Source organism: Hydra vulgaris, chromosome 02, assembly GCF_038396675.1.
Source record: "Hydra vulgaris chromosome 02, alternate assembly HydraT2T_AEP".
Taxonomy (NCBI): domain Eukaryota; kingdom Metazoa; phylum Cnidaria; class Hydrozoa; order Anthoathecata; family Hydridae; genus Hydra; species Hydra vulgaris.
Window position 1 is genome coordinate 53,398 of NC_088921.1, and position 12,453 is coordinate 65,850.

A 12,453-nucleotide genomic window follows, 5' to 3' on the forward strand; every position below is an offset into this window, starting at 1 on the left:
AACTTCAATTTTATAATATCAAAAATAGTGGTTTCTTAAAACTAGCAAATTATCAAAATAATTTAAAAACTTCATGACTTGTTTTAATAGCAACTTTAATGCAAAATTTAATAGCAAAACTAAAATGTTTGAAATTTTTTTGAAAAGAAATAATTAAAATAATTAACAATAGGCCTTCACCACGCAGTTAATTCATGTACATTAAACATATCTAAATAAAAGTATTATCATTACCAAATATTAACGAACTGTATTTTTATACCATACAAAATAAACAAGTAGCAAGGCCTTCTAAATGCATTTTGACTTATTTAACATAACCAACCACATGAGTTTTAAATTAAGTGTGCAGAAAATCAATTTTTTTAATATTATTGTTATTATTATTATCACTATTATTTATTATTAATGTTATTATTATTGTTATTATTATTGTTATATTTGTTTAACATTGTTATTATTATTATTATTATTATGAATATTTGTTCAAATAGGTTAATTTTAGATTAATATATGTACTATATGTAAATATCTGCAAATTGTAGCTACTATTTCATTGATTAATTTTCAATTATTTTTTAAGCAAAGATTTTATTTTTAGTTATACTTTTATTATATTACATTGATTATTTCTACATGAGACATTACGAGTACTAGCAGAAAGCAACCCATAATACGGGTAATGGTCGGTCTGTTACATTATTAATTTATAGTGGCTGTTTTCCACAATTTCAAGTTGCAAAACCTTAACCAATACTCTTTTAGAAAAATGCCTGAAAAAATTAATCCATCTGTAAAATTAACATAAAAAGTATGAGGAGGTAAATTAATTTAACAATTATTATTTAACATTACTTGATTAATTTACAACTGACATAGGTCATATCAATGTAAGGCAAAAAAATTTTCCTTGACATTGCTGATATATATATATATATATATATATATATATATATATATATATATATATATATATATATATATATATATATATATATGTTTTTTTATATATATATATATATGATTTGTTATATCTTGTGTGAAAATGTAAAAAAGTATTAAAATAATTTTTAAAGCATAAAAATGATTTTTTTAAATAATAATGACTTATAGACATCAGCATCATCAACTTAAATAAAATAAATTTAATAAAAACGAGTAATAAGTGTAGTTGTAATATAAAGCTGAAAAAGTTGTATTATTTAGAGAAACTTCCTTTATAAATGTAATTGTGTACTTTTATGAACAAATAGTAAATATTTGTTTTTTTTTTTTTTTTTTTTTTTTTTTGTGAAACATGTTTTTATTGCACATATAATTTTTTAAGTTGTTTTTACAAACTTCCAAAACATGCTACATGTGCTGATCCTCTAATAAACTCATTTCTAATCCTATCCTTCTTCGTCACTCCAAATGAGAATCTTAACATCTTCATCTCAGACATCTCCATCTCCCTCACTTGTCTCTTTGTCAGTGCCACTGTCTCCAGTCCATACAACATAGCAGGTCTCACTACTGTCCTATAGATCTTACCCTTCATTCTAGCCGACACCCTTCTATCACAGATCACACCAGACTCTTTGTGCCATCCCCACAACCCTGCCTGCATTCTCTTCTTTACCTCTCTTTCACTTCCTCCATTACTCTGTACCCTCGACCCTAAGTAGGTAAACTTGTCAATCTTTACCAAATCAACTCCTTGTAATTGGACCTGTCCACCATCTGCCCTCTCATTCACACACATGTACTCTGTTTTACTCCTGCTCACTTTCATTCCCCTGCTTTTCAAAGCATACCACCATCTTTCCAAGTTTACCTCCACTTGCCAGGCCTTGTTAAGAAGCGTTACGCAGCTCGCATTTTGCTTGCGAAAAGGCGATTTGCCTAGGCGTTCAGCAGTTTTGCGTTACGCAAAAACTTATATCTTTTAGAATATTTTTAATTATCTTTTGATATCGATTATGTGACGTTTATTCTGAAGAAATAAAGTCGTAAGTAAAAGCATTTAACCACAATTGTAAACTAATAGATTTTTTGTTAAAAAAACAGTTTGTTTAATAATTTTTTTTATTGTTGATAAAAATAAGTTAAAAAAAGTAAAGTGTTTTAAGTTTTATCTTAAGGAATTAAATATATAAATTCCTTTTAAATGTAAAAATTATTTTTTGTCATAATAGTTTAAAAAATGCACAATTTATTTTAATGTAAATATTTTATTAATAAGATATTTTGTTTATTGTTAATTCAATAACGTAAAGTTTTAATGACGTTTGTTTAATTTATGAAAATAAATTATGATCACGAATATGTTATCGGTAACTGATAAATAACAAAAAAAAACTCTTTATTGTTAAAAAACATTATTAAAAAGAGTTCACAAATTAAATAAGAAAAAATTTATTAACAGTTAATAAAATAATCAAAAACCAACTGTAAAATCATAAGAAAATAAACAAACATTATTTTACGTTTCATGAAAAGAATATTTTTTTCAAAATAAAATTTAGTTCATATTTGAAAAAAATAATAGAAATGATTTATTAAATAAGAACTTAGATTTTATTTGTAACTTTTGTTCTAGTGAGAAAAAAACTAACTGTTTGTATGATTTTTAACGCGTTAATAAAATAACTTTAATTACAAAGCAGTACTTGAAAAGACGCTAGTGACGCAATATAACTTCTAACGATGCAAAATATATTTGCTGAGTTGAGTTACTTAGAAATGCGTTAGGCGTTTTCGCTACGCAGCGAAATCTCGTAACAAGGCCTGACTTGCTCTCTACTCCAACTACAGATCACAATGTCATCAGCAAACACTATAGTCCAAGGGACTCCTGCTATGTCTCCACTCCTCAGGCATCTTCTGACCTTCCAAGATTCTGTTAAATAACCCTGTCAAAAACTCCACTGCTATCTCTCCCAAACATGCCTCCACTGGAATATCATCCGGTCCAACTGCCTTACCACACTTCATTCTCTGAATTGCAGCCCTTACTTCCTCCTTGCTCACCTGGGGAATCTCCTAATTCACAACCTCTGTCTCTTCTAACCTTCCTTCCCTATCATTCTCTTGATTCATCAGTTCCTCAAAATACTCCTTCCACCTTCCCAAGGCATTCTTTTCACTAGACAACACATTTCCATCTTTATCCTTAATCATCCTAACCTGCTGCACATCCTGCCCATCACGGTTTCTCTGTCTGGCCAATCTGTACAGATCCTTTTCCCCTTCCTTAGTGTTCAACTTCTCACACAGATTTGCATTTTCTTTAGCTTTGCCACTGCTCTCTTTGTCTTGCCACACATCTCCTTGTACTTCTGTCTACTTTCTTCATCTTGCTGAAAATGCCAATTCTTTTTAGCCAACTGCTTTCCTCTTAAACTTTCCTAAACTTCCTCATTCCACCACCATGTCTCCTTGTCTATCTTCTTCTGTCTTGATGTCACACCAAGTATCTTCCTAGCCACATCCCTCACTGTATTTGACATCCCTTTCCAGGTATCCAGAACACCATTACTCAGTGCCTGTCTCACCTCATCCCTGAACTTTACACAACAGTCCTCATCCTTTAACTTCCACCACTTGATCTTAGGTTCTGCTCTCACTCTCTTCTTCTTCTTCACCTCCAAAACCATCTTACCTATCACCATCCTATGCTGTTTAGCTACACTTTCTCCTGGTACCACCTTGCAATCACTAACCTCTTTCAGGTTTCTTCTCCTATAGAGGATATAGTCGACCTGTGTGCCTCTTCCCCCACTCTTATACCTCACCCTGTGCTCTTCCTTTTTCTTAAAATAAGTGTTAATTACAGCCATCTTTATCCTTTTAGCAAAATGTACCATCATCTGTCCTTCTGTATTCCTTTCTTTAACCCCATACCTACCCATCACTTCCTCATCATCACTGTTCCCTTCACCAACATGTCCATTAAAATCTGCTCCAAGAATCATTATCTCTTCTATAGGAACCTGCAGAACAACTTCATCTAAAATACAAAAATGAACACTAAAATACAAAACAAATTTAATATAAAATTAATTATACTATACTTTATAATTTTATATAAATAAAAGTATAAAGTATAATAACGGTATGGTAGGTCATTTCTAAACCATTTATATACTTTTTATTTATAGACTAATTTAAAAGGTTTTAGTAAATTTAGTGGTAGCAAATATTATTGTATCACTGGTTTGAGTTAACGATTCAAAATATATTCTTATAAATTCTAATTGTAATAATGTAAAATTCTAATAAGTAATGGGGGGGGGGGGGGAATGGACACTTATTGATTTTTCTGAGCAGGCACCCTGTTTATTTATTTCATATATATGAAAATTGTTCATTGTTCATTGTAATGTTTGGGTTGCATAAGTGCTGCAAATAAATTTTTTTTTTTTTTTCAATTTAGTATGAAAAGAAAAATATTAAACCGTATATTTATAGTCACAAACCTGATACTACCTATTTGCATTTTTTTAAATATATTTTTTATTCTAATCATTAATTTGATAAATTGTTTAAAGAGTTAAAGATAAAGAGTTAATATTTGTTTTAATAATTATAATATTTATTATAATAATTGTAATATAATTGTTATTATATTTATTGTGATTTTTAGTATGCTTATTATCATGAAAGTTAAACATCTCTCACCTGAACAAGAAACATTTTTATCAAAATGTTCCTTGTTTAGGTGAGAGATGTTTTATATCTGAATTTTTTTATATATTTGCAAACATACTCAACTGTTTTCCAAGACAGTATCAGAATGAGTTTTAATTATCAATGCATTTTTGCAAAAAATATAAATACATATCCACCGGGAAAAATAAATTTATTTATAGCCTTTGCAAATAAATTTTTTTAACAATAGGTAATTATGGTGCATGAAGTGCATGAGGAGCTTGCTCAGAAAGTTGTCAGTCCAATCCAAATGTTTCTCTATTTCAAACTCAGACTCGGCAACGTCTTGATGCTACATTGAATGGTAGTTGTCCTAAAACAAGCTTTCAAACTCAAAACTGCAATACTTGAGTATCTTGTCTAGGGGACTTTCTTTTATTATTATAAAAACGAAATTAATGTGCTTTTTATTCAGTTATTAACATGTAAAAAATAGGTTTTACTTATTTTAAATTTTTAAATAAACTTTTGAATAAAAATTAAATAAAGTCCTCGATTCTCTATAAGTCCATCTCATATAATTTCGTTTACAATTATAAAAGTGAAATTTATTAGTATGTAATATATAATTGTTATTTCTTTAAAGTTTTAATATAAATGAAAAAATGATAGTTAAAAATAGGTACAGTCACGTTCAGGTCCTTATACTTTTATAACGATGAGCAGCTGTTTGTGGGATAAAGTTTAAAGAAAATGTTTTTTTTTAAAATTTCTTAATAAATATTGAATTTTAAAAGATATTGAAATTTTACAAGTGTTAAGAGAGCATTATAAGTTTTTAAAAAAATTTGTAGTGACCTAAGTACTAAGTGGTTTTAAAAAACTAGAAAAACTTTTTGGAAATCATCCTGTTAGTAGTTAGGTTTGTTACTGCATGCATTTTCCTATATTTTTGGTTACATTTTAGATTTTATTAGTGCACGGGGAGCATGTTCAGCAAGTTGTCAGTTACGTTTCACTTCACTTACTCAGACAAGAAATCGTCAATGTGTTGGTGCTACTTTTAATGACAATTGTAATGGAGCAGTATTGACTGATACTCAAAATTGCAATGTGCAAGTTTATTGTCCAGGTGCGTGTTCAAATACTGAAATAGTCAGTTTATCAACAAAAATCAATGTAAAATAATATTTTTGAAATAATTTGAAAAATAAAAATTAAACTGGCTTTTTAACATTTTTTTTTTTTTTGCAATTTGTTTTTTCATTAAATGGCTTATTTGAAAAAATAGTTTTTTAATAAAAACAGGTACTTATGGTGCATGGAGTGCATGGAGTAGTTGCTCTGAATCATGTCAGTCTAATCACAATAGGAGGTGGTTGCGCTGTTTCTCAAACTATGGCTTATAATAGTGGAGTACTTTGTCCAGGTAAGTTTTGTATTGCTTTGATTCTATATAAATTTTTGTTCATAGTTATTTTGTGCCAATACAGTTAAAGTTTAACTATTCCTGTAATTTAGGTACTAAATAAATAATAATATTATGGTATAATATGCATACATTTATGGATGATCCATAAGGAGGGGGGGTCAATTTTTCTCCGCCCCTCTTTTTTTTTTAGGCATGTATATTTATATATATATATATATATATATAATATATATATATATATGTATATATATATATAAATATATTTATATATATATAATATATATATATATATATATATATGTATATATATATATATAAATATATTTATATATATATATATGTATATTTATATTTATGTATATGTATATATATATTTATATATATAAGTAGGCCCAGGTCAATAGGGAAGAGGGTTGTTTGGGGCAAACCTTCTCCCCCCTCCTTCCCATCAATAAATGATTTTACCTTTTAGACGAGTCGGTTGGCAAATGAAGACCCTTAGATAGTCAGTCGGCAAATTTCAACTAGGCAGTCGGCAAGTTTTAAAAAACGAGGACCTTATTTCTTTTTTTAGTTGGCAAAATTTGTAATTGCACCCCCTTCCCCACACGTGCCACCTACTCACGCCGACCCTGTATTTATATATATAAAAATTAGTTAAAAATCACTTAACGAAAATTTTTCACATTTTACACTGTGTTTTGTTAATAAAGACTTCAATTTATACCAAAAATTAAATTACAGGAAGTTGTAGTTTAATTTTTGGTATAAATTGAAGTTTTATTAATTTGATCATTCATTTCTGATGAGTTTTTATTGATAAAGCACAGTGTAAAATGTGAAAAATTTTCGTTAAGTGATTTTCTACTAATTTATAATTGCTCTGTTCTTTTAAGAAGATTGAGCACTTATTTTGTAGAATATATTTTAAAATTGTTTAAATATATATATATATATATATATATATATATATATATATATATATATATATATATATATATATATATATATATATATATATATATTTACACATAAACACACACAAATTGTTTATACTATGTTTCACAAAAACACTTCAAGGTTAGACATTTTTGTTGGTACTGTATATGCTTTAATGTATTTATTTCCTTATTTATAGTGTACCACAAAGAGAACCTAAATCAGAATAAACGTAGCACGACTACAGGACCGGATGTAGATTTTCAATCAGAAATCTGAATATCTATTTGCATTCATTACTAATAACATTTAAAAAAACCATACTTATGTCACAACCTAAACATAAAATAATAATTCATGGTGCTTCTATTACTAAGTATTTTTAGTATCCTCAAATAGGTTCTTTGTCTGAGACTATTGAAGCTATTGCAGCCAGAAACAAGGAAAATAAAACTGCACAAGTTAGTCATGCACGTCTAACTTTCTTGGTAGAAAACACTAGAGATACAGCTGATTATTTGTTTGTGACATTTGATATGTACATTTATTGAGTGTTTTTTTTTTAATGTTATGCTATTGTTAATAGTTTTGACTATTTTTGTTACACTATTTTTGTTAATTATTTTTTTTTTTTTAGTATAGAAATCTCAATATAGTTTATAATAACATTTCAATGTTTTGTTGTTTAAAAAAAAATGAAGAAGTAATTTAATAAATTTTTACTAGTAATTAACTAATCTAGAAAGACCTATATCATGAATGTCTGCGTTGAATTTTTTAAAAAACAGCTATTTTCATAGCGACAAGTTATAAAAAACATCTATTAGAACGTTGAGAAACTTTGTAAGAAACTTAAGAGCGAAGAATCAGATAATAGCAGATTTGTTTATAGTTTTAATAAGTTTATATTTAATGATATTGTTTATTATTAAATCGTGCTGATGATACTATTTGTAAAATTCTATAAAGTATAGGCGCCCACTGTTTTTTGAATATTTATATAAAAATCGTTAAAAACAAAAAGCAAATCAATGTAATAATTTCTTTTGATTCAAATATTAAAACCTGTTTCCAAAAGAAAGTCGTGACGTCGTTCTGATTCAGACCACCGTCATCCTGATTCAAATCTCCGTCATTCTAATTCAGACTGCCGACTGAAGGTGCGCATTAATGGCGTTGCATTTCAAGTGCCTTTTTCACTTTTCTATTAAAATTATTGACCTCTACTTTTTTTTCATTGTTCCAATATTGGAAAATGAAAATGAAGAACTTTTAATAAAAATATCATGTGTTGGTAAACAAATGATATTAAATACAAATCTTATTCGCGCTTAGTTTTTTTTATGGGTTTACATTAAAAATTATTTTGTAGCTAAAAAAAAAAATGCAGAATAGAAATCTTAAAATTTTATAGTTAATAGTTAATCACTTAAATAATTTTAAATTATACTTTAAGGTGGTTTCTTCATAATCAAAAGTCAAAATTTTTTCAAAAATTGATTTTTTGGCAAAAAAGATATTCTAATGTAAAATATAACGTTCTTTCTGTTTGTTTATGCTTTTAACAATATTTACTATTTTATACAGGATGGCATAATTTTAGTGCCTAGCAACAGCCATAGCAACCGTTTTATTTTTTTAGTTATTATCTTAAATGTACCTTAAAACTTAAACTAGTACATCTCTTTTGCTATTCTAATGTTGCCCTGTACGTCCAAGTTGTTAAATATTTAATATTTTTAAGTTATGCTGTTGCAAAGTGCAAACAGTATGCAGGCTTTTTTATAATAACTTTTTTTACTTTTTGCTGTTTTCTTATGTGTTTTGTAGAAATTATTTATCATTTTAGCTAGATTCTAGTAAAATAATAAAGATTTAATATGGGAAACTTTTGAAATAACAAAAGAAAGTCATCAAGAAAGGGTGTTGGGGCTCGTGGTTGTAAAAAATCTGTGTATATTTTAAATAATAAATGTGGTATCAATGGAAATAAAAAAAAATGTAAATATTGAAAATATCACTAAAAAAGAATTTACCATTAAACCAGCTGAACATTCTGGAAGTAGTGATGATTATTTTTTATTTATAAATTTTAAAATACTTATGGAAATGATAGAAGTAAGAAACAAGTGTCAAGAATGTGGGGAAGCCAATGTCACAATATCTAATAGTTTGGATGATAAAAAGGAATTTTCTCATAAAATTGTTTACTTTTGTAGAAAATGTAAAAATAAAAGTCACAAGTATACTTCAACTTTTAGTGCTTCTGAAAAAATGTATGGTTGTAAACCAAGTGAAATTAATGTTCGATTGGTTATGGCATTTCGAGAAATTGGTAAAGGGCAAAAATCGATTAAAACATTTGTACGGTGTATGAATATGCACTCAACATCTAATACTTCCTTTAGAAATACTAATTATAAGTTATTTTCTGCATACGAAAATTCTGCACTAGAAAGTATGCAAAATGCTTCAAATGAAAGAAAAATAGAAGAAATTGCCCCAGGTATGCATTCTTGCCGTTTATTGATTGATGGAACTTGACAAAAAAGAGGACACTCCTCGTTGAACGGTGTAGTGCCAGCAGTAAGCAAAGGAAAGTGTTTGGATGTTATTGTTTTATCAAAACATTGCAGGCAGTGTATAATATGAGGTGGAAAAAAAGGGACAATAGAATACACAAATTTTAATGTTGCACATAATTGTAAAATAAACATCAAAAGTCATCAGGAGCAATGGAATCCTCAGGTGCTATTAATATATTTCAGGAATTTGTGAGTCGAAATAAACTAGTTTATAATAAGTATCTTAGAGATATAGACACAGTTTCTTACAAAGAAGTTGTTTACTCCAAACCCTACGAAGCACAGTTTGGTATTACACCTATTAAACTTGAATGTATTGAACATGTAAACAGACGAAAAGGTTCTCGACTTAAAATACTAGTACAAGAATATAAAAATACCTCTCCACCATTTGGTGAAAAAGGAAAATTGACAAACAATTCCATCAATTTAATAACAAATTATTATGGTATTGCCATTCGAAGAAGTCAATGAAAAAGTTTACACTATGAAAAAGTGGTTAGGTACAATAGTTGGTACAATGATGAAGGGTAGCTATCCTTCATCATTGTACCAACTTTTCTAATTCTCTCTATTCTTCAATTCAACGAAGGTCAATTTTATAAAAAAAAAATTGTATGAAAAACTTGGAATACAGACCGGTGTCTGTTTTAATATTATATCTGAAAAAATGAACCGACACAGCATCCAAATTTTACTTATTACAACATCAGGTAAGACTAAAGCAAAAAAAAACAAACTAAAAGCCATCAAGAAGGGTTTATTGAACAAAGAGATAAAGAGGGAGGAGAAACTTAATTAAAAGGAGGATTTTAGTTTTAAAAACAAATTTACTTTCTTGGTTTTTGATTTTCTACCAAATCGTTTTTCAAGAAAATTGTCTCACGAAAAACATCATAAATGTTGAATTAATAGTGATAACTACTTGAAATTTTTGGGCTTATTCATCCAGTGTACTGCTAATGCCTGAGTTTTTTTCAAATAAGTTTATTTTTTGTAAGTCGTGGTTAGGGAACTAATATTAGAGGCCTAATAGCAGATTTTTCGAAATTACAGTTGTTTTGAAGCATAACTTTTACTAGAAGCAAAATCTTATAATAAATTTTGTTTCGAGTAAACACTATTTTTTGGGGTTATTTTGACTCTATAGGCTTCTATGTGATCATCAATATATTTTTGGAGTTCGAAAAAATATATTTTTTTTCACACATTGTGTACCTACTTTTGAAAAAATTAATGAATAAAAAGTTTTGATCACATAGAAACCACCTTAGTTGTTTAATTGCAACTTCTCCTCAAACTATGGACCTATCTCACGCACTTCTGTCCCTCGCAAGGTAATGGAATGACTTGTACACAGACACATTACTGACCACTTGAAAAAAAATAAACTCATCAGCTCTGCTCGACACAGGTTCTGAAAGGGAAAAGGTTGCGTCACAAACCAACTTGAAACTACCGACAGCCTGACTGAAGTTGCTCGCAACCGATATCTTATTCACAGGCTTTGATAAAGCATTCGATAAAGTAACGCACCGTTGTCTGCTGCATAATCTCAAACCCTATGGAGTGTCCGAAAACTTGCATAAATGGATCAAGAGCTGGCCAACCAACCTCCTACAACACGTAGCCATTGAAAACAATAAATTCGATTGGAAAACAGTATCTAGCGGTTTGCCACATGAATCTGTTCTTGGGCTACTTCTTTTCCTTATCTACATATACGATTTTTTATTATTTTTGTTAATTCATTTCCCTAAGTCCCAGAAGGCCACTACAGACGAGGAGGCTATATAATTGTGGTTATAACCCTCTCTCAACTCTATAACTCCGAAACACGAAACTTGACGAACAAGGCCGCTGCGTGGAGAAACAATTTGGCAAACAAAATAGGACACCACTTTATAATGTATGCAGGCAACTGTGAAATAATTGAAGTCGTCGAATTAAACCATGACAAAGTCATGCACACTGGGCGCAGCAACAACCAAAATTGAATGCAATTTATACAAGAAATAACTTGGTAGGCCAACTGCATCAGCTATCGTGCACGTCATCTGAACGAGACCTAGGCCTTTTTATGAGTAGCGTCTAAAAGTTAAAAACAAATCTGCATGGCTGCATCAGCTGGCAACCAAGTGCTTGGCAGGCTCAAGAAGACTTTTCTAGGTTGAAGTTCTGCATTATAGCGCACACTGTATTTTTCGTACGTTCGCCCGCATCTACAATTTTGCAGTACTAGTCATCGTTTTTAGCTCAAGACATAGCCAAACTCGAGCAAGCCACAAAACATATTGCCACCTTAAAACATCTTCCGTATACTCAGAGACATTTAAGCCTTAACCAGAAAACACTAACTGAACGATGAGTAAGAAGAGACTTTATCGAGCAATATAAAATCATGAGCAAAATCAACAAAGTTAACTTCCAGGTCCCACAACTTTAACGAAATATCAAATCTTTAAAGTACAGCATTTGGCCACAAGGACACACTAAACAACTAAAAGTACAATTGATCCAAATTTTATCCTTTAAAGTTAACGAATCCTATAAAGAAGCCTAGAAACTAAAAAAAAATATTATTATTTTCATTTACAAAGATTTTTTTTTGTCACTTTAAACCCGAATATTGAACAACTCGGAATTAAAAAGTCACCGGTAAAAAAAAAAAAATACCTTTGATACCTCTCCCACCAAACCTTAATATCTGTTATTGAACAACTCGGAATTAAAAAGTCACCGGTAAAAAAAAAAATATATCATTGATACCTCTCCCACCAAACCTTAATATCTGTTATTGAACAACTCGGAATTAAAAAGTCACCGGTAAAAAAAAAATTATATGCTATTGATACCTCTCCCACC

The 12,453-nt window shown here is 29.2% G+C and overlaps 1 protein-coding gene and 1 long non-coding RNA gene across 3 annotated transcripts; one reads left to right on the plus strand and one right to left on the minus strand.

Moving 5' to 3' along the window:
* Positions 1-3,389: 3,389 nt before the first annotated feature.
* On the minus strand, positions 3,390-4,480 carry LOC136076811 (uncharacterized). The gene is made up of 2 exons (XM_065790285.1): positions 4,461-4,480; positions 3,390-4,011 (listed from the first exon to the last, which is right to left on the minus strand). Exons 1-2 carry the CDS (start codon positions 4,478-4,480, stop codon positions 3,390-3,392), a joined length of 642 nt encoding a protein of 213 aa, XP_065646357.1.
* Positions 4,481-5,216: 736 nt separating this feature from the next.
* Positions 5,217-7,671, plus strand: LOC136076309 (uncharacterized). 2 transcript variants are annotated; one of them, XR_010636156.1, is made up of 3 exons: positions 5,217-5,764; positions 5,941-6,061; positions 7,390-7,671. It is a non-coding gene; the product is annotated as an uncharacterized LOC136076309 (long non-coding RNA). The 2 variants fall into 2 exon arrangements; XR_010636155.1 differs by lacking the exon at positions 7,390-7,671 and adding an exon at positions 7,203-7,380 and having other exon boundaries at positions 5,219-5,764.
* The last annotated feature ends 4,782 nt before the right edge of the window (positions 7,672-12,453 follow it).